Raw genomic sequence first — 22929 nt, 5'->3', positions numbered from 1 at the left:
CGCTCTCTCTTGATATTATGCCTATGACTATGCTACATTGCACGGCAAAAGGGACTTTGCTAATCAACTGACCTTAAAGTAGGGAGATTATCTTAGATTATCCAGTTGGACCCAATATAATCACAGAACACAGAAGGATTAGCCAGAAAGATAAAGCAGAAAGGAAATCAGAGAAGAAGGCATGAGAAGAACTCAACTCACTGTTGCTAGACTTTGAGGTGGAGAAAGGGGCCATCAGCCAGGGAATGAAGGTAGCTTCTAGAAGCTGAGAATCTCCCATCAACAGCCAGCAGGAAAACAGGATCTCACTTCCACAACCACATGAAACTGAATTCTGCTATTCATTATCAGCCTTGATAATCATGGCCAACACCTTCGTTTCAGCCTCAGGAAACCCAGAGGAGAGAAACCAGTCTAACGAACCCAGGCTTCGGACCTACAGAGCAGGGGCCATTTTAAGCCACTGTGTCTGTGACCATTTTTTACAGCAGCTATGGAAAAGGGATACAAATGTGTGTACTGGAAGTTTAGTGCTGCTGTAACAAATACCTAGAAATGTGGACATGCTGTGGAACCAGACAGGAGCTGAAGACGAGAATTTTGAGAAGCGTGATAGAAAAAGCCCAGATTGCCTTGAACAGGAAGCTAGTAGAAATAGGGACAGTGAAAGCTGTGGGCGAGGGCTCAGAAAGACATGAGAACTGTGTTCATGAAAATGGGACACATGATATATAGTATGAGAGAGCTTAGCAGAACTGTGTCCTGCAGTTATGTGGAAAACAGAGATGGTGAGTAATGACGTTGACTCTGTAAGCTGAGAAGAGATTTCTCAGAAAAATGGTTACGGTGTGACCTGGTGTTTTCTTGCTATTTATAGTAAAATTCAAAAAGAGAAAGATAAATTGAGAGAACTGTGAAACAAAGTATCCATGATTTGATGATTTGGGAAAATTTCAGTCTATCAAAATGGCGAGAGATTTGAAAGATTGTTTTCAGGAAGGCATGGTCCACAGAAAGCAAAACTGAACACCTGAAGGTGTGGTTGTATGACTATTCTAATACCTCAGAAAGTTTGAAAGAGCAGAGTGTTCAATTCCACACAAGGCTTCCGAGGAGATTAAAGATCCCCTCAGCCTCTGAGCAGTAGCCAAAAATAGAGAAGCGATGATCTAGGAAAGATCTGTGAAGGAGCTTCTTATCTAATGGAGTGAATCCCCGTGACAGAGACAAGAATCTCACAAAGTTATTGAGAATTTTATACCAGCAAAAATACTGCCAGTCTGGACTGAAAGGGACAGAGACAGGATGGAATGAAGGAAGGCTGTTGGACCCCCCACCTCATCCCCAGTCCCCCCAAATTCTCTGGCAAGAAACATGCAAATAAAACTACTTGACTGCACACATATATTACCGTCCATTAAAAAAAGGAAGGATAAATCAGAGGGAAAAGCTTGGAGCTCAGAGGGTGGAGCTGAGAACCACAGAGGATCTTTCCCAGGCTTGGAAACCTAATGGAGTTGGGGCAGCTAGATTTCAAAATTGATATGGAGTCTCTTTTCTTTCATTTCTTCCTTTCTGCAGCAGAATGTCTGTAACACTTAGACTACACCTGTCTCGCCATTGTATGCTGGGAACAGATAACTTGCTTTCTAGTGTTACAGATGGAAAGAAATTTTATCCCTGGATAGATTATGCCCAGAGTTACATCCATGCTTAATTTAGATGATTTAGATAGTGAGATTTGGAGATTTAAAAGTGATGAGATTTGGGGGAGATTTCTGCACTTTGAGTTGATGTTGCATGGGTGGAGACTTCGGGGACACTGGAGAGGGTGAACGTGTTTTGCATGCAGCATGGATGTGAATCTTTGAGAGCCCGAGATTGGAGTATGATAGTATGGTCTACTACATAATGCCCCCTTCAAAAGATGGCCATGACTTAATCCCCAGAACTGGTGAATATGTTACATAGCAAAAGGGACTTTGTAGATATGACTAAGATTATAGACCTTGGGATGGGGAGATTATTCTGGATTATCTCAGTTGGCCCAGTGTAAATGCACAGGCCCTGAAACACACAGAAGGCAGAAGAGTCAGTCAGTGAGACACCTTATAAAAGACAGGAAAGATATGATGGAAGGTGAGATTGGAGACACGGGAGGAATGAGAAAGATTCCATGTGCCACTTCTGGCTTTGAAGATGGAGAAAGGGGCAGATATCCAAGGAGTGGGGACAGACGAGCTCTAGAAGCTGAGGACAACCCTGGCCAACAGCATGCAGGGAGAGTGGGACCTCAGTCCTGCTGCACAGACAACTGAACTTTGCTGACAGACTGAATGAGCTTTGAAGTGAATCCTTCTGTATAAGCTCTAAAGGGAACTCAACCCTGCCAACATCTTCATTTTGGATTTATGAGCACAGAACAGAGAAACCGGTCAACCCTTCTAACTTCTGACCTACAGAACTGTGAGTAAAATACTTCAGTGTTGTTTTAAACGGCAAATTTTGTAGTAATTTGTTACAACATCAATAAGAAACAAATATAATCAGAATTTCACACACAATACTGGACACTAAGACACAATGAAATACTGTTGCCAAAATTAGAAGAAGAAAATGTTATGAATGTAGGATGCTATACCCAGGCAAAAATATCTTTCAAACAGAATAAAGTTTGTTAAAATTAAATATATATACACTTGAAAGTTTACGTTCCATATATCCTATGTAAAAAATTAAAGTTTTACTGTAGTAGAACAAAAATGCAATTAAAGAAAGAGGATAATATAGAATCTCAATGTTGATGATACAGTAATAATAAATCATAAGATAATATCTGTACAACAAAAGTAATCTATTCATGGAGGGAAAAGGGGGAGGACATCTGTAATACTTTCAACAATAAAAAATTTTTAAAGTTTTAAATAAAATATTAACTAGTAAAAAAAGTAATCTGTTCATAGTACAACATTGAAATTGGCATGGTTATGAAACTGAATGAGTTGGTGATATAAGGATGAAGGTTATAATATTTTTTCTGATTACATGAATAATAAAATATAACTAGAACCTCCAAATATATGCAAGAGAATCACCATTCAAATATAAAGCTATCTAAAAGTTTCATAAATTTTATGAATTAATAAAGTATAGAAAGTGATAATGTGTTTTGCCTAATACCGTATTTAAAATACTTTGAATAATATTATTGTAATTAAATGGGATTAAATTAATTCTAAGGATTTTTCTTTATTTTCAGTTTTTAAAACTAACATATAGAAAAACAACAACAACAACAAAGAAAAATAGGAAAATATAACTGTAGTTTTAGAAGAAAAATAATGACTGGCCAAATTTGGGGATTAATAGCATAAGAGAGAATTATCGTAATATGAATTTGTTCAGCTTTCTCAGTTGAGAAGAATTAGGTGTGATCTAAAATCTTACTATAATAAGAAATAGATTAATAAATATATTGTTTAGGATTATGAAGGTAATTACTCCCAATATAAAAACAAACAAAACAAAAAACATTAAAAGGTCATATTGGATTATGGCCTCCATAATGACTTCCACTTAAGTCTCTTAAGACTCTATTTCCAAATAGAGTCACCTTCTGAGGTATTTAGGTCCTTAACAAACATTTTGGGGGACTTGATTCAACCTTTAACACACATAAAATTAAATATAAAACCTAATAAAATATACTATACATATAAGAAGGAAGACAGAGTTTAAGAGGTAAGATAGCATATATTTGAAAAAGTTACTACTATAAGGATAACTTTATCAGCATCTACTCTTGGTAAAACTCAAGACATATAGACCTTTTGAAACAAGGAGAGAAGAGTGAATGGGAATTTGGCAGGGAAGTAGGAAAACAAAACAATGGATTTGGATTTGAAAAGTAAAATATTTCAGGGCAACAGAAAATTGCAAATCTGTATACAGTACAGCATCAAACATAGAGAAGTTGGAAATAGCAAAGTGGAGGATCTTGAAGGCAAAGTTCAAGGTGGAGACTAAGAATATAAAAATGACAGGGGATGTGATAACGCTGAAAACATACAAAACGTGAAACTGAAGAAAAGAACAATCACAGTTATTATAGGAACTATCTTTACTGAGTTTAAGGACACTCTTATTGGCAAATAAAAGTGGCTCTCCTGCCTTGGCCGGTTTTGCTCAGTGGTTAGAGCATCGGCCTGCGGACCAGAGAGTCTCAGGTTAGGTTCCCGATAAGGGCACGTACCTCGGTGTGGTTTGTCCTTGGCCCCGGTTGGGGTCCTGTGGGTGGCGACACTCAATGTGTCTCTCTGGCATTGATGTTTCTCTCTCTCTTTCTTCCTTCCTCTTTCCCTCCTGTTCTATCTGAAGATAAATGTCCTTGGGTGAGGATAAAGAAAAACAACAAAGTGATTCTCCTCATTCTGGCAAAATTAAGGAAATTATATCTAATTGAGAACATTATTGATTTTTCAAAATGGAGAAATATCCTACAAGCTCCAAAGGGGAAAATAATCACATTTGAGGAAGAAAAACACTGAGGTCACATTTTCCTTTAAAAAAGAAACAGTTGCAGCTTTTTTTGTTACATGGGAATCTCTCTCTCCTGTAGCTGGTTGGACAAGAAAAACAAGCCAAGTAGATTTGCTTCCCCAGAGTGTGTCTTTGGCACCCAGCAATCCTGACCAAGAGAGCAAAGGATGAAGAGTAAAGTACCATTCATTCAATATAGTTGGAAAGCGAATAAGAGAAAATTAAACAAAAGATGAAAAAATTAACATAAATTTAAAAAATCAATGCATTAGCAAACAGTATAAGTATTGATATATTCAAGAGCCATATCTTTAGTAATGCAAATAAAAGTGAAAAAAAATCTTGCAAGTCTTATCCTAAAAAAAAAAAGATTGAATAGAGACAGTGTGAGAGTTCCCATTGGTTTCTCCTCTTGAGGTTTCAACAATCTGAACAGCTGTAACTCAACAAAGGATTCTCTGCTCCATATACAGATATGCTTGAGAGATCCGTGCACTGAAGCATGGGAAGGTAAGCAAGCGGGAGCTCATGGGAGAGGCAAGAAGGCAAGAGGACTGAGATGAGTTACACAGCCCCGCATCTGGGAGCTCACAGCGGAGCTCAGCGTGCAGAGGGAGGAATCCTGTTGTGGCTGGCACCAGCTTTAACTAGGAGGAGCAGAAAAATTCAGGTGGTAAATCCTGCAAGAGTGAGCAGCATGAGCTGCAGCTAAGCCCAGAGACCGGGCAAGGATCAGCACAATAGTGCTTCTGCAGCTCTTGGGCAGTTGGGATTCTAGACTCAGAAACAAAGCCATAAAGCCCTGCTACGCCTTAGCCTCTAGCCTCCCAGACCTCACCGCCCTTTGCCCTTGGTGTTAAGTTGCAGGGCACATTACCTGCAAACTTGAGAGACAGCACTATGGAATCACTGTTCCCCCATAGCAAAATAGTGTACTCCCATAGTGTACTCTGTGGCAAGTCCCAGGATGGGTCAAAGTGGGGACCCCATGGATGTTCAAGTTCACCATTACCAGAAAAGCAAAACAAAGAAGGTAGCAGAGTTTCCCCAGCCCATCCTAGTCCCGTACATCTCAGCTACATTGATGGCAGCCGGAGATGCTGCAGGGGTCAGTACTGGGATTTCACAGAAGTAAGAAACTTGTGATTTAGCACCACCTACTGGTAAATAATAGAAAGACCTCTTTGTATTAGTGTGCTAGAGAAAAAAGTGTCACTCATTCATAGATGCCTAGACAGAGGTGGACTCCATCAAATGCCATAAATAACCAAGGTAGTGAGGCAGCTCAAAAAGAAAATTTAAATGTTGAGAAAGCAAACTTACGCACGTGGAAACATGTAATATAAACGACAGAGAATTCAAGATTGCAGTTCTGAAAATATTCAATGAGATGTGAGAAAATTTAGACAGGCAATTTATTGCACTCAGAAAGCAAATTAACAAACAAAAGAATACTTTATCAATAAGATTGAAACTCTAAAAAAGAACCAAACAGAAATTTTGGTTAGAGCTCAGTGGTTAGAGCGTCGGCCGGTGGACCAAAGAGTAGCAGGTTTGATTCCAGTCAAGGGCACATACCTCAGTTGTGGTTCATCCTCGACCCTGGTTGGGGTCATGTGGGAGGCAACCAGTAGATGTGTCTGTCTCCCTCACATTGATGTTTCTCTCTCTCTCTCTCACCCCCCTCCCTTCCACTCTATCTGAAGATAAATGAAAAAATGTCCTCAAGTGAGGATTTAAAAAAAAAAAAATTTAAATAAAAAGAGCCAAACAGAAATTCTGGAGATGAAGAATTCAGTAAAGAGATCAAGAATAAACTAGCTAGCATAAGAATTTGAGTGGAATGAATTAGTGATATCAAAAATAGAAATCTAGAAATGGTGCAGAGGGAAGAAGAGAGAGATTTGAGCATTTAAAAGAAAAAAAAAGAAAGAAAGAAACACTTCTCCAAATTAAAACTGCAGAGAAAAACCTGGAAGTAAATCAAGAGAAGTTTTCTGGTACTAAAGAAGTTGAGGGTTACAAAAAATCTGTTGTTAGTCTTAAGAATGAGAGGGACAGTGGAAATGCCCTTTCTTAGTACAAAGAATCAATAAATTATGCAGAATTATACATGACTTTATTCATAAATATGCTTGATTTATTAATTTTATAATATATATGTAACTATTATCTAATTTGGCATAAAGTTGGAAATGTTTTAAAAAATGAAACAACTATATAAAAGCTATCTGATTCCATCAGACAGGAAGGGAGAGTCTATTCAAACAAATAGTTGATGAGAACTTCCCAAACTATGGAAAGAGCTAAAGGAAAGCCCATTAGATTATCATCAGACTTCTCAGCAGAAACTCTACAAAACAGAAGAGAGTGGAACCAAATATTCAAACATCTGAAAGAGAGAAATTACCAGAATAATATATCCAACAAACTTATTCTTTAAATATGAAGAAGAAATAAAGACTTTTCCAGACATGCAGAGGGTGAGAGAATTTATTACCAGAAGACCTCCATTGCCGGAAATACTGAATGGTGCTATTCTACTTGAAACAAACAAACAAACAAACAAACAAAAAAAGATCACAAAACTACCAGTAAGATTACCAACATACTGACAGCATAAACAGGGATAATTTGTGACAACAAAAACATAAAAGGGAGGGTGGTTAAAGGTCTGAATTTGCAAAGGAAGATGGATATCAGATGCATTCAAAAGAAAACTACTACTGTATATATGATATTTTTTCATAAACATAATGGTAACAACACATACTCTCTCTCACACACACATAAAACTGAGACACATAGCTTTAAAAAGAGGAAAAACAAAAATAACAAGCAAAAAATCCCAAAGAAAAGAACCAATGGAGGCACAGAGCTACTAGAAAACCAAAGATAAAATGGCTGTAGGATATCCTTAAACATCAATAATTACCCTACATGTAAATGGAATGAATTCGCCAATAAAGAGGCACAGGGTAGCAGGTTGGATCAAAAACAAAACACAACCATATGCTGCTTTAAGGAGGCACATCTAAGCTGCAAAGACAAAGTTAGCTTCAAAGTGAAAAGGTGAAAAATGATTCTCCAAGCAAATAAGATCCACAGAAAAGCAGATGTAGCCATACTTACAGCTGATAAAATAGATTCAAGATAATAAAGGTAACAAAAGACAACGATGGTCATTTTATAATGATAAAGGGCAGACTACATCAAGAAGACATAACACTTCTTTATATATATGCACATGATCAGAGATCACCAAAATGTATAAAGCAACTACTTAATGAATTAAAGGAAGAAACTGAAAAACACACAATCATAGTTGGGGACCTTAATAATTCATTGACACCTCTGGATAAATCATCCTAACAGAAAATCAATAAAGAAATAGGAGCCTTAATGACACATTAGACCAAGTGGATATAAATGACATTTACAGAGCTTTTCATCCCAGAGCATCAGATTTTACATTCTTCTCCAGTGCACATGGAACATTCTCAAGGATAGACCATATGTTGGGTCACAAAACTAGCTTCAACAAATTCAAGAAGATTAAAATTATACCAAGTATATTCTCTGAACACAATGCTTTGAAATTAGAAATCAACTGCAAAAAAGAAATAAAGAAACCCACAAATATGTGGAGATTAAACAACATACTATTATCAAAACTCCAATGAGACACCACCTCACATCTGTTAGAATGGTTATTATCAACAAGACAGGCAATATATTACAAGTGTTGAAGAGGTTGGGGAGAAAACGGAACCATCATTCCCTGCTGGGGGGAATGTAAACAGGTACAGTCACTATGGAAAACAGCATGGTGGTTCCTCAAAAAAAAAAAAATTAAGAATTGAGTTATCATATGACCCAGCAATCCCCTTTCTAGGTATCTACCTGAAAAACTCTCAAACACATATTCACTAAGATATATGCACCCTTATGTTTATTACATCATTATTCAAGGTGGCCAAGACATGGAGATAACTTAAAAGTCTTTCACTAGGTGATTGGATAAAGAAGAAGTGGTCCATATATATAGTGGAATACTACTCAGCCATAAAAAGGATAAAATACTGCATTTGTGACAACATGGATGGACCTTGAGAATATTGTGCTAAACAAAATAAGTCAATCAGAAAAAGCTAAGAATAGTATGATTTTACTCATATGTGGGATATAAATCTGAAACTCATAGACACAAACAATCGTAGGGTAGTTACCAAAGGGAAGGGGGTCAGTTGGTGGTGGGAGTTTAAGAGGGCCAAATATATGGTGATGGAAGATAGTTGGACTTTGGGTGGTGGGCACACAATGCATTACACAGATCATGTATTATAGAAATGTACACTTGAAACCTAAATGACCCTATTAACCAATGTCATCCCAATAAAATTAATAAAAAATTAAAATATTAACAATGAGGAAGGAGATATATAAAATTTAATTTTAAAAATGAGACAATGTGATGTGTAACTCTACATTAATAAAAGAAAAACTCTCAATAAAACGTTTTTTTAGAGAAATATAAATTCTTGAAATTGACAAACATTTGACAGATGAATAGCCCTGAGAAAAACTGTAAAATTATAAAAATTAAAGAAATTATATCCAGGAAGTTTTATAAATTCCTAGCCATATAAACTGTTCTAGCATTTCTGAAATGCTGTTAATATATATATCAAATCAAACAAAGAATAACACTGTAAAGTACAACCTCATCTAAATATAATTTTATATTTTAAATCTATGTATTATGTGCACATAGCATGTGTATATGTATGTCTGTACTAATAGAAACGTGGGGAAAACAAATTCTAACTGTTTTTCTTCATACTAACAAATTCAGATTTGCGGTGATGCTCTTCTTTTTTTACTTCACTGTTTTCTAAAATTTGCATTGAAAAATATATTAAAGTATTTTACTAATTCAGATATTTGAACATTTAGTCTCGTATATCCTTGAACTTAAAGAAGGTAAAAGGTAATTTACTGAGATAATAAAAGATTATGTTTAAATAATATCATGTGTTTATTCCAGGGATTTCCTGAGAATATTTGACTTTCCTGTACTTAACTAACATTTATAATGACCGTACTAGAATAGAATAATTGTCTTGAGCGGTGAAAAATAAGATGTTTCTGTGAGTGGCTTAGACTAATTGAAAACAGGAAAAAAAAATTTTAATTAGGTGTTTTTCAAATCCCTTTTTAATTTATAATAAGAATAATTACTATTATGTGAAACTTTACTATCTGCCAAAGCTATTCTAAATAGTTTACGTGTATTATTTAATCCTAAAAACAAAACTCCATGAGGGTGGTATTATAAGATTGAGTGATAATTGCTATAATTGTTATTATTCACTGTCAAACAGCAGGTAATGATTCATTATATATTGCACATGAAACATTTTGTAAGTAAAATATATCAGAACAACATGTCATTAACTGAAAATGTGCTCCTTTTCTTTTTTAACCCTAATCACTTATGTATTTGTGCAATGAGGTTAATGTTTAAGACATTATTTATTCTCATTTGGAAATGTGTTCTTCTGGTTCCTTTGAGTGAGGAGGAAGAGCTAGCCACTGCAGCGAGGCTGGCCCAGGGGAGGACATTGGGAAATACACTTGTGAGGGAGTCAGGGAAGGAGGATGCGGAAGCGGAAAAAGGTCTGAAGTTGGGATGGCCCTTCACAGATGCCTTGATTCTTGGAGGCAGCTGCCCCGGGGCTGAGAAACTGTAGGTAAGGCTGCCTCCTCATCCAAGCGTGGTTTCCGGAGAGACGCTGAGGCAGGATCTACCTGCCGGCAGCATTCTCATATGGAAGGGCAAGTGGCCATGTCCTGGGAGACCTCTGGGTGATGCACCCCACTGTCTATCACCTAACGCAAGAAACACTGAACTTAGCAGACTGTATGTCCTTGTTTGTACATGAGTATATCTAACAGAGAAACACATCTGTCAGAGTTCAAGACAGTGCAGAATGATGCAGAGAAAAGAGCAGCAACATTTTCTAGGCAGACCCAACAGAAAAGAAATTGTTTTGAGGCATAATTCCAAAAGAATAGAAGAGTGGATAGGGAGACAGCAACCAAATACCTCTCAGAAACTAGAAATTGATGTATGCTAAATGATTTGTTGAAGGCTTGAAGCAGCAGAGGGGAATCAAGAGTCAACCAGATTTATAGACTATAGATCTGAAAATTCCAAGACTCTTTCCAGGCACAGGAATAGACAGTGTATGATGTTTGGAGGAGGCGACCAAATAAAGGCGTCTTGGTGGAAATCTGTTTAAGAAGCTGTTAGATCTCCATAGCCTATGCTTCCTTCTCCAACCTAGCAATTTCCCCTTCCTCATCCTAGAGAAAAGACTTGGAATATTTGTTTGTGGGATGGGAACTATATTTTTAAAAACAATGGCAGAAAGCTGTTGTCCTAGGTGAGGGAGAGGAGTTAAGGTAGGGAGACCAGAATGGGGATCAAGTGAATGCAGCCAGCCTCCCTGCATCCTCATGTTCTCCCATCTTCTCAGGAGCCTGGCTGCTGGGCTTTCACACTCCTGAACAGATATTGGATATTTGTTGATCCAAACAACCTAAAGAAATAATTTTTTAAAAATTCTCTATCAAAACAGGGGAGGTAGGTCACACTACAGTATAACTCCCAATTCATAACACTTCTTAGAAGCCAAGATTTCAATACTTCTTAATGTAGGGACATAATCAAGAACATGCAGACTTCCCATGTATATAAATGAGACACCAATGCAGGAAAAAGTGATTTGGAGAAAACAGAGCCCATGCAGAGAGGAAATAAAATACAACAAATAAAAGAGCTGTAAATACCTGAGAGCAATAAAAGAGTATATTGCAACTATGAAATGAGAACGCTCAAAAAAAAAAGAACCCTAACATTGAGAGTACATGAAAAGTTCTCTTGAAAATTAAAATGTGGTAGAAAAAAAAAAAGAAAAATTCAATAAAATGGTTGCACAATAAAACTCACAAAATCCTCTAGAAAGCAGAATGAGGGATGAAATGATACAAAATAGGAGAGATGAGATAATTAAAGGACAGGACCCAGAGGTCCAACAACTAAATAGGAGAGTCATGCTCAAATACATTTGAAGGATACAATTTTCTAAACTAGGATTTCATACTCAGCCAAATAATTAATTAAATATGCAGCAAAATAAATACGCATTTAAGAATACAGCATCTTGGAAATGTATTCCCATGAGCTTTCCCTAATGTAAATATAGAAGTCGTGGTCCACCAAAATAAGAAGGAGGCATGAGACACGGGGGATGGGAGGCCCACAGCACAGAGGCAGCAAGCATTCCCAAGAGGATGGTTCATGAGGGTTTTCAGGCTGGTGGCTGTTCACCAGGCATAAAAGCAACCAGTCCAGATGGCAAAGGGCTCCAGGAGTTATTTCTTCAGGAAGATTAAACTGATAGAGCACCTGACTCAATTGAAAAAGCTGGTAAAGTATTTGAGATTGAATTAGTGAGTAACAGAGAACTGTAGCCTATTAGCTCTAGGAAAAACCAAGTGGTTTAGGAATGGGAGACTTAAGTTTACTACTTGACTGAGTTAAGAATTGTTTTTACAACATCCTGATAAAGCAAACACTGAATATATTGAACTGACTACCAGGGCGAAATGTGGGGCGGGGAGGATGGAGGGGATCATATAAGCTGGAAGAAGCAGGAGAATAAATGTTTTATCCTCACACACAAAATGAAAACTCAAGAAAAGCACAAAGCAGGTTATTTACAATAATGGAGCTAAAAATAAAAACAGCTAAAAGTATTACAAACTTTTGCCTTTGAGAAGAAAGAATTCAGAATGGGGGAGGTGAAGGAATTTTTAAAAATTACTTTGTAAAATATCTTGAAGAATTATTTGCTGGTTAAAATACATGCATGTACAACTCTGAACAAAAACTGTTATTGAAAAGAGGGACAGAGGAAATAGAAAGATTATTCATTTTGTCAGTGAAAAAGAAGAATATATAAATTGCTCTGAATGAACTACCTTATTCTTTCCAAAATGAGTTTAGTTATAAATCAGCAATCTGGCTATTGAGTAAACTTGGAAGAGCTTCTTATTTTGGTGACATTGTTAAACATTTTCTGACTATTAACATTCTAAAATATTGATCTAACTGACCTTTAGTTTTCTATTCTTATCATAGCAACTGTAAACGCTCTTATTTCTGGAACGTGATTTTGGAAAACTTACACTTCAGTAGATGATTAGTGTACCTATGACTTATTTTATATAATGAAAGAAAATATCATACAATAAAAATGTCACAGCTGCAGACAGACCTCATTAATTCAGTTTTTTTTTTTTTTTTTTCATATTCTACCTAGGCGAAGGTGAAGTTTACCTTTGAATGCCTAAGAAGAAATGAATATTGTAAGCATCATTATAAGGATATCTTGTTCATTTCTTTCAAAGAAACTGAAGATTGCAGTGTATAATATATCATTTAATAGATTCTTTTTTATTAAGTAAATATATATTGAGTTTATTCATGTAATAAATGCTCGTTAAGTATCTGTCTTGTTCAGGTATTCTGCAACACATTGGGAACACAAAGCTGAAAATACCTAGTTCTTGCTTGTAAGTTGTCAGATGAATAAGGAAATTGACATAAAAATGAGCAATTGTGAGTAAAAGAAATAACAATAATTGCCCTATTGAAGTTACACAGAATGCACGCACAGCCCAGGCATGTGAGTGCAGCGTTCGCACCGGGGATTTCCTGTGAGCTGAACTTGAAGGATAAATGAAAGCAGGTTGATGGAGAATATTCCAGGAAGCAAACGCAGCTTAGACAGTGATATGGACGTGGGTGAAAGTACCACTTGTTCTGGGAAGAGTCAGGAGTTCAGGATAGCTGGCGCAGTGAGCAATGAGTCTGGAGAGAGCGGAAAGGGCATTTTAGATTTTGTTATTTATGTGGAGTCATGAGACACTATTAATAGCTATTATTATTAACAGTAGCCAAAATTTTAAGTTATATTTCTATGCTAGGCACTGAGCCAAGCACTTGACATACAAAATCTTATTTAATCCTTCCATTTACTCTATCCTTATTTTTCAGTTTTTCAAGCTTGAGTGTAGTATAATAAAATTTGTGTAGAAACTTCATTCTAACACTTGTGAGAAAATGTTTCAGTCAAATAAAAAAAAGGGGGGATACAAAGTGGCTTAGGCAACTACATAAAAACACGATATATGTATACTATAACAGGAAGCAAGGTTGAAAGATAATGGATAACTGGTTGTTTTGTTCTTTCTTTTATGTTTTTAATCCTCACTTGAGGATATATTTTACTGACTTTAGAGAGCGAAGAAGAAAGAGAGAAAGACCACAGATGGAACCCCTAACCTAGGTGTGCCCTGACCAAGAATTGAACCCACAACCCTTTTCCGGGATACAGGATGACACTCCAACCAACCGAGCCACCCGGCCAGGGCACCAGTTGTCTTATTCTTTTCACCACTTTGAAAGTTTCGGAACCATCCATCTATCAATTTTAAAATAAGAACAATGTGTAATTTTAGAGGAAGGAAGAAAAAGAAGGGGGAAAGAAAAGAGGTTCTCCAGGAGAGAATAAGAGAGAGAGACAGTAAGAGTGAGAGAGTGGTGGGGGGTAGACAGGTATTCACTGAAGGGCAGTGCTGGGGGGGGGGGGGAACAGGTTGGAAGGGAAGAAAAGCAAGAACAGAGACTTCTGTAGTGGTCAAGGCAAACAATACTAGGCACGTTTACATTATTTATCTCATTTAAGTCTTAAATTGTCCCATTAGGCAGTCATCAATAGAATAGCAAGTGGACAGAAAAAAAAAAGAAATACTCAGAAAATAAACCAAAAGGACATGGTCACCTCTTGGATGTATAAATGGTTGTGCCCATTCTATATGCCCCCAATACCGGGGTGTACAAGACACAGTGAGGATCAGGAAAGGAAGTGATCAGGAAACATGGTTCCTATAGCTATGATATTTTAATTGGTTGGTTATTTCACTTAGCGTAACTAGTTGATGTTCCTTTATGAGTTACATTAATTAATCATGTGCCCGTTAAAGAAAAAGGATGGTTGCATGTCCTTGGTCACCAAGTTGATCCAGAACCTCAGGTTCTGATTTTGACCTAATGACATCTTCTACTCTGTATTCATCACAACCGAGACCTTTCATGGTATGACCACCAGAAATATCAAAGAACACAGCGAGGAACTTGAAAGTCCTGGTTTGAGAGAATGATTGACCGTGTATCCAGACTGCCTTGACTTTCCTTTCTTTTACGAAATGTGGCCTTGCGAGTGAGATTCCGAAACGGCTGCTGTCTACCGGGAGCCCCTCCCACGCCTTCCTCTCCTCCTAACCGTCCACTGTCTTCCCCCGCAGGGCTCTACGAGACCTTCCTAACCCACGATGAACCAGAATGCTGTGACATCAGGAGAGAGGAGCAATCAAACAACCCATCCAAAGGGGCGCTGGAGAACTGTGGCTCCTGTCACCGGACGTCGCTCACAGTGTCCTCGGCGCCGAGGCTGTGCAGCAGCAGACTCAAACTGTGTGTGCTGGTACTGATTCTCCTGCACACAGTCCTCACGGCCTCGGCCGCGCAGAACGGCACGGCGCTGGGCCTCGGCGGCCTCCCGGCGCTGGAGGAGGGCTCCACCAACGAGGAGTGACCGAGGAGTGACCGCAGCAGCCCCAGCGTCGCCGCAGCAGCCGGGCCCCCCTCAAAGCGAACTGCTGTCCCATGGAACAGAGCCGGGGTGCTTTGACCCTCCAGTCACTCCCGGCAAGGCCTTTAGGATAACATTGGAAAAGATGGGCCCGGATCCTAACAAGGACACAAACACAGCTTTTTATTGACGGAAAGGCTGTCAAGTGACTTCAGTTTCTCACACCATTTTATACACTGTGTTTTAATGTTTGGAGGCTTTCTTTGCTTTGGTTTGGGTTGGGGTTGATTTGTTTGTTTATTTTTTGCACTTGTTAATACAGGATTTATTTTGGGGGATGCTTTCTCAGAGGTAAACTAAGTCTTTTCACTGTCTCTCTCTCTCTCTCTCTAGTCATTGTGTGTGTTCATCAGATAGTTCTGTCTCTATGTCCTGTCAGTTCTATTAGAGGAATGATTGCTATGACCTCGTGGTATAGCAAAAAACAAACAAAAAAATATATAAAAAAGAAAAAAGACAAAAAAAAGAAAACAACAAAAAATTAAAAAAAAAAAAAATTCCCTAACTCTCCCTCCTGCCTTGGGAACCGGCTTCCCTCCGGCCTCCCCTCCCCGGGCCCTGAACCCTCCCCTAAGCAGACGACATCGCTTGCTTTTGTCTGTGTGGCCACAGTGACCGGCTCTGGTGGTCTCCGAGCTGCTGTGGCACAAACCGCACCGGAGCAGACCAGGGGGTTCCTTTCTGGGTGAACAAGCAAGTGTTCCCCATAATAGGTGGAATCAGACAGTTTCACACATTGTTATGTTGAAAACAAAATCAAAGCAAAACAAATTACCATGAACTAAGTTGCTCCAGCTCCCATTCCCCAAGGCCCCCAGTCCTTTCTCAGTGGTCAGGTGGCTCCCCAAGTGGCCGTCATGGAGAATCAGGTGAGAACAGGCAGAAAGTCCCCCCTGGAAGGCGGATTTCCCTGTGACTCCAGGAGCCCATTCTGGCCTTTGCAGTGGGAACAAAGAGGCTGAGAAAACAAACCTCTTTTTCCTCCGTATTGCCATGGAGGAGGCAGTAGAGATGCTCAAATCCCCGCAGTACACGGAATATACACACTTTTACTCCAGTATTTCCCCAATATATGGTTTGAAAATATTCCAGGTATAAAGAGTATGCAATTCTGAATAATCACAAAAAAAGAACTTTTTTAAAAAAAAATAGGTTAGCCATTTTCATTCAAGTGCAAAAACTGTATCACTCTAACATGCTCTAGATAGTTGAAGAAAAGGAGAAATCTGATTGCTCTGTTTGTATTTTTTTCTTTTTGTGGGAACATTTCACCTGCTGAGTGTCTATGAATTTGCTTTATAAAAAAAAAAAGGCTTTTATGAGTTTACAGTAGAATCAGTGGAAGGAAGAGTTAATAAGGGCTGTTTTTAAAAAAACAAACAAAACAAAACAAATAATTAAAAAAATATACTTTACATTCCTTCCTATTCTCTAACTACACTTGGGAAGTGCACTTCAGATATGTTTGCTGTGTAGCTGGGAGACGAAGGAAAACCATAGAAAAGGTCCTCTTAGCGAACAAAATTTAGTTATTAACTTTATAGCTAAGAAATTCCCCCAGGCATTTGTTTTTGTTCAAACAAACTTTAATCTCTGCATCATACTTATCCCTGCGACATGCGTACAGTATGCATATTTTGTTTTGAATAAAAAATGTTTTGTTCCAGTCTGTTAAGAATATTCAAAAATAATAAAGGTATTGCTTAATAAAATTGCTAGAATTGTTTAGCAGTACATGCACAAATATTTTACTAGATTCTTTGTTTTAATAGTGTTTTGTTGAGACTGAAAATCCTAAAATGGTCTGCGCAAATACAAAAAAAAAAAAAAAAAAAAACACCAAAAATGCAAAATTCTCTAGTTTTTGTTCCTTTCTTAAAAATGATTTCTTATACACAGTAGTTTTGATTTACAGAAATCCGGTGCTATTTCTGGGGACACAAATGGGTGGGAAGGGGCTGGGGGTGGGCTTTGAAGGGCTGCAAATTTTCAACACTTGCAGAAAGGAGAATTTGTAAAAGTATAACTATTGGTGGAATGTAGATCTCAGTGCAGTTGAGGGATGAGGAAAATTAGGAGGGCAATGAACGGAGCGGGAGGAGGTGGGTGAGGACTCATGAGGAAGGATTTAGTAGGTAAGCTCTTATTCAACTGACCTCTTGAGGGCTTTAAGTCTTATGATCCAGAAAAAAAATTGTTATGACCTTTTTCTACCTGTGCCATACAAAGGCCACACCAGAGTTGTTTTTATTAATATGTTTTCATTGACTTTTTTAGAGAGAGGAAGGGAAACAGAGACAGAAACATGGATCGGCTGACTCCTACACGCCCCCTACTGGGGATGGAGCCAGCAACCTGGGCATGTGCCCTGACTGAGTCAAACTGGGACCTCTCAGTCCATCGGACGACGCTCAATCCACTGAGCCACACCGGCCAGGCCACAGTTTATTTTCCCATGCCCCTTATGCTTCTGCTTGTGCCAGAGGCATGTCCAATCTTTCAGAAAAATGACACATCAACACAGATACAAGTCCCACCCACTCATGAGAAGACACTGGGCAAAACAATGAAAAACTATTTCTTAACAAATATTGTTTTGTTTTCTTGCAATACTTTTTGCAACTGGTTATAGTTTTTTTTCCAAGATAAGAGGATTGGAAGGTTTCACTGAGCACATGTTAGCTTTAGTTTGGGGAGGATGGCAGTCGAAAAAGGGTAAACAAAAACCACCACTACTTTCCACAAGAGGTGAGCTCTCCAAAAGACAATTTCAAGAGCTGGGAGAAACAATGGAACATTAGTTGTAAATAAACTATAATTTAGGTGAGGAAGGGACACGTAGGGAGAGAAGGAACTGAGTTTTTTCTAGCAAGTCAGACAGCGTTGGAATAGTCTGTAATTTGTAGGAGTTTTTTTCTTGCTATACACATTTATTCTTCTTAGGTGAGAATGATCTCAGTGCCTAGTACTATTATCAAGAGTGTATAACCACTCCCCGATGTTTCCACCGACACACTGAACCAAAGCAGCTTTTCCTGGGGTCAGAGAAAGGACCTAAATAGGCAAGGACTCCTTTACAAAGTCAAGAAGCAGTCATTGAAGATGCAAATCTCACTACACCCATTGATCCTTGTAGGCATTTTTCTACTTGACAACGTGCTTGATGTTGTGCATGTACTAATCCTGACAGAAAAATTCAGACCCTGCATCTCTGTAACCACCATCGTGTTCCATTTTTCTGGTAGTGGATAATCATCGCATACTGGGTAATGAGTTATGGTATTAAAACAATTATTTTTAAAGCAAGTTGAAAACTAAGAAAATAATTTTTCCACAAATGTATGGAACAGATTTTCCCAGTTTATTATTGCCTTTTTCTCTACAATAAAGAGAAATTCCAGGATGTGGAATATAATGATACTCCAAAACCAAATGTCAGTTAACATAGGTCCTTACTATCTGTGGATTTCACATCTCAGATTCATATGGCTAGATAGAGATGTAGGTGTGGATACATTGGTTATAAAACTTTAACCACAACATTATTCAGTCCATCACAATATACACATAACATCACGATGAATTCTATTTCTTGTTAAAGTTTGAACAGCATGTTCAATTAAAAACTCTATCTTTAGTTTGGTAAACAGACTCTCAAACTGTCTCTATTAAGAAGAATTCATAATTTTGAAATAACCAGAATCTTGTCCATCTTCCAAGAATTGATGATGCACAGGAAAAAATGAAATATGGCCTGAGACAGTGGGTGGTGGTGAATCACAAGGTTTTGAGTGAGAGGAAGGAAAAAAACTGAGAGACACTTACAGTGGTATCTCCATGACATTTACAGGAATGACCACATGGCTTCAAATTCTGGAAATACTCAAAATATTCTCTACCTCAAAATAAAGGCATGAATCAAAATATGAAATATGCTGTTTGGTCTTAAGACACTTCAGAGCCGTGTTCACATGACACAAAACATTCAGATTAAAGTTAAAAATAACAGATCTCCTCACTCTTTTTTTCAAAGGCCACACAGGTAAGTAATGCAAAGGTGGAACTCAAAACACATCCAATTGCAAATATCAGAATCTGGCTCTGAATCACAGTGAAATCTTTAGCTCTCAAACATACTTTGGGAGTAGAATTTATTTTCTCCAAACTCTCAGACACTTGTAACATCACTAAGTTTTAATGTAAAATGATAAAAGAAGCCATCTAACATCTTAGGACAGACACCTTTGCACACATTTTATTTTGTTCCACTATTGAATATTTTGGAAGTGAAGGAGAAGGGGGTCGATGGGAACACCTTGATGAAGCAGCTAACTAAGAAGTGGTTGGTATTAGGGTTTGTTTGTTTGTTTGTTTGTTTGTTTGTTTGTTTGTTTACCATAGATAAGAAGCATGGGATCTTAGGGGAAAAGCCATGATTTGAGTACTGGCGTTGGCACCTCTTACTATGTGACCCAGGGAAGTAGATGATACATTTCACCTCATAAAGTAAAAATAACTCATGGGATGATTTGAGGTTTAAGTGGAATAAATAATATAATTGTGTCTAAATGTAATGGGTCCTCAGCAATAGATTATTATAATGATACTTATTTATGAAGTGACTGTATCCTGTATCTGCTTGTTTATAGGGACTACCCCTGGAAGTCTTTCGGAGTTGCTGAATTACACTGATTTATCTCTTAATTACTTCCTTTAGAAACACTTTCCATTTTTCACCCAGCAGGTGTGGCTCAGTGGACTGGGCATCAGTTCCATGGACTGAGAGGTCCTGGTCTGATTCCTGGTCAGGGCACATTCCCGGGCTGCGGACTCAATCACTGGGGGGTGGGAGGGGGGAAGTGGGGGGCCTGAAGGAGGCCACTAACTGATGTTTCTCACGTTGAAGTGTGTTTCTCTCTTTCTCTAAAAAAATTGATTAAAACATATTTTTTTAAAAAGAAACACTTCCTATTTTTAGTTTAGCAAACTGATCATCAATGAATTTTCAATGCAATTTGAAACAGTTTGCATAACAGAATTTAATGAGCTCTGATGATGCTTCATATTAACAAGATTTGTTTCTTCATATCTTTCCATACCCCCTAAAAAAATAAAAAACCTGTTGACAAAAAGCAAAAGTCAAAGAGGTCTATAACAATTGAGAGGTAGTATCACACACAAATATAAACTGATCTGAAGTAGTAATAAAAATAAGGATGCAACCTCCAAGGGTTTTTTAAGTACTTATGGATTTTAGAAGGAAAAAAAAAAATGTAAATCTTTGATGTCTCTGGATTCCGTAAGCAAAAACAAAACAACAACAACAACAATTACCTACATTAAATTGGACCTTATTCAGCAGAATATATGTCTAAAATGAACTGACTTCTCTTTTGTCTTAAATAAATACTATAATTTCATGGAATAAAATCACAGTGAAAACAATTAGGAGAAACCTGGAAGTTTTGATAAGGTATAAATAAATGGATTAAGCAAAGATCTTGATTAACCTTCCTCATTTCACTCATTCTTATCTCCCTGTTCCATCTACCTCTCACTCACCTAACAGAAATTTTAATGTATTTGCATATATTTTGCCCACTCTATATTTCTTACTATAACTAATATCTTTAGATGCTGTCATCTTTACAACTTTCATTGAAAGTCAGCTGGCAGACATTGATCCATGAATATAGGCTATTGATCTATATAGGCTGTTGATCTATATATAGCCTACACTGATCTCCTAAAACTTCCAGGTCAGTGCAACCCTGGCTGCTTCCAGATTCCAGTTGTCTGAGTGATAGCTAACCAGAAGGTCATGTGTTTTGTTTTTGTTTTTTGTTTTTTTTATCCTCACTCGAGGATATTTTTCCATTTTTTGTACAGATAGAGTGGGAGGGAGAGAGAGGAAGGAGAGAGAGAGAAACATCGATGTGAAAGGGACACATCGAGTGGCTGCCACCCGCACGACCAACCAGGGCCGGGGACAAACTGTAACCGAAGTACGTGCCCTTAGCGGGAACCGAACCCGGGTCTCTCCGGACCGCAGGCCCAGGCTCTAACCGCTGAGCCAAACCGGCCAGGGCGGTTATGTGTTACAAAAAGAAAACATCAACTTATGTTAATTTCTCATAGACTGTTTCACTGCATTATAGATAACATAATAGGAGGTAAAAAGTAAGACAAAAGTTCAAGTTCTATGTACACATTAGAAAAAGTCTGAATTAAAGATTATTCCCCTTTTACTTTCTTTCTTTTTCTTCCTTTTACTCCATGACTTATTTCCATATCATGGTAAGTATCTTAAAGTTTGCACTGGAACTTAATAAACCATATTTCTATGTTTGTTTGTTTTTTTTAGCTTTGTAGAGAATGTGTTGTGATATATTAAAAATAGGAACAAGTATATAAACATATCATTTTAATTTTAATTAAAAATTTTTTTTTCTTTATTGGTTTTAGGGAGAAAGAAAGGGAGAGGGATAGAAACATCGAAGAGAGAGAACATCGATTGGCTGCCTCCTGCATGCCCCCCACTGGGGATTTGGTCCAAAACCTGGACATGTGCCCTGACCAGGAATCAAACTGATAACCTCTTGGTGCATGGTTCAATGCTCAACCACTAAGCCACACTGGCAGAGCAACATGTCATTTTTATATTTGTTTTCTGGGTTCATTCAAATCTAAATTTTAATGGAATAGAACCATGGAACAGAAGTACTGATATCATGCAATTATGAGACTAAGAATGATGTGAGAACAAGCAAGTTTCATTAACCATTATGTAGTATGCTGATAGCTAGAGAAATGCTTTCTTTCCTAAATTATAAATTCTAAAATTATTAAAATATTAAATACCTAAAACATTAAAAAGCTATAGAAGCCACTGCTAAGGTTTATTTATGCCTTGTTTCTTCGGATGGCTAGATTACTCATTTTAGGTTAATTTGTTTTTTTCTCACTATCATGATGTTTCTGACCCAACTGACAAACTTCTTTATGCAAATATATATATTTGTTATATGTATATATGATTATTAAAAAATGGAGCAGCACAGTTGAGATGATAATTTCTGCTGACTATATTAATCTGTCAAGAAGACCAGTGAACCACTGCTATGAATTTAAAAAATTTTTTTAATCCTTATCCAAGGACATTTTTCCATTTTTTGTTCAGATAGAGTGGGAGTGAGACACAGAGAGAGAAACATCAATGTGAAAGGGACAAATCGAGTGGCTGCCTCCCTCACAACCCAACCAGGGCTGGGGACAAACTGTAACCGAGGTACATGTCCTTAGCGGAAACCAAATGGGGGTCTCTCTGGACCACAGGCCAATGCTCTAACCGCTGATCCAAACCGGCCAAGGCTGAATTTAAGGCAGGTTTAATCCCTTTGATTGGTCCTACTGACATCTTGACTCACAAGCCCAACATTTACCTTCATGATGCTTCATGAAGACTACCTTCACGTAGTCTCGATAAACCATGTGATGAGTTGGGGATATAATCATGGCTATTGCTTAGGCATTCACCAAAAATTTCACTATTTAGAAACACCAAAGGGCAGCAGCTACCTGATTATGATGATAGCAGAGGCAAAAG

At 37.7% G+C, this 22929-nt stretch overlaps 1 protein-coding gene across 1 annotated transcript in view; it reads left to right on the top strand.

The window, feature by feature from the left end:
- FAM155A (family with sequence similarity 155 member A) overlaps positions 1-16517 on the top strand; it is a 563801-nt gene extending 547284 nt beyond the window's left edge. The window contains exon 3 of the mRNA XM_036250237.1: positions 14977-16517. Coding sequence (XP_036106130.1) covers positions 14977-15266 — 290 coding nt within the window. The 3' untranslated portion in view covers positions 15267-16517. The remainder of the gene's footprint in view (positions 1-14976) is intronic.
- Positions 16518-22929: the final 6412 nt, after the last annotated feature.

The sequence above is a fragment of the Molossus molossus genome, unplaced genomic scaffold (assembly GCF_014108415.1).
Source record: "Molossus molossus isolate mMolMol1 unplaced genomic scaffold, mMolMol1.p scaffold_m16_p_9, whole genome shotgun sequence".
Lineage (NCBI taxonomy): Eukaryota > Metazoa > Chordata > Mammalia > Chiroptera > Molossidae > Molossus > Molossus molossus.
The sequence above is the reverse complement of the archived record's forward strand: the minus strand, read 5'-3'. Positions and strand labels throughout refer to the sequence as shown.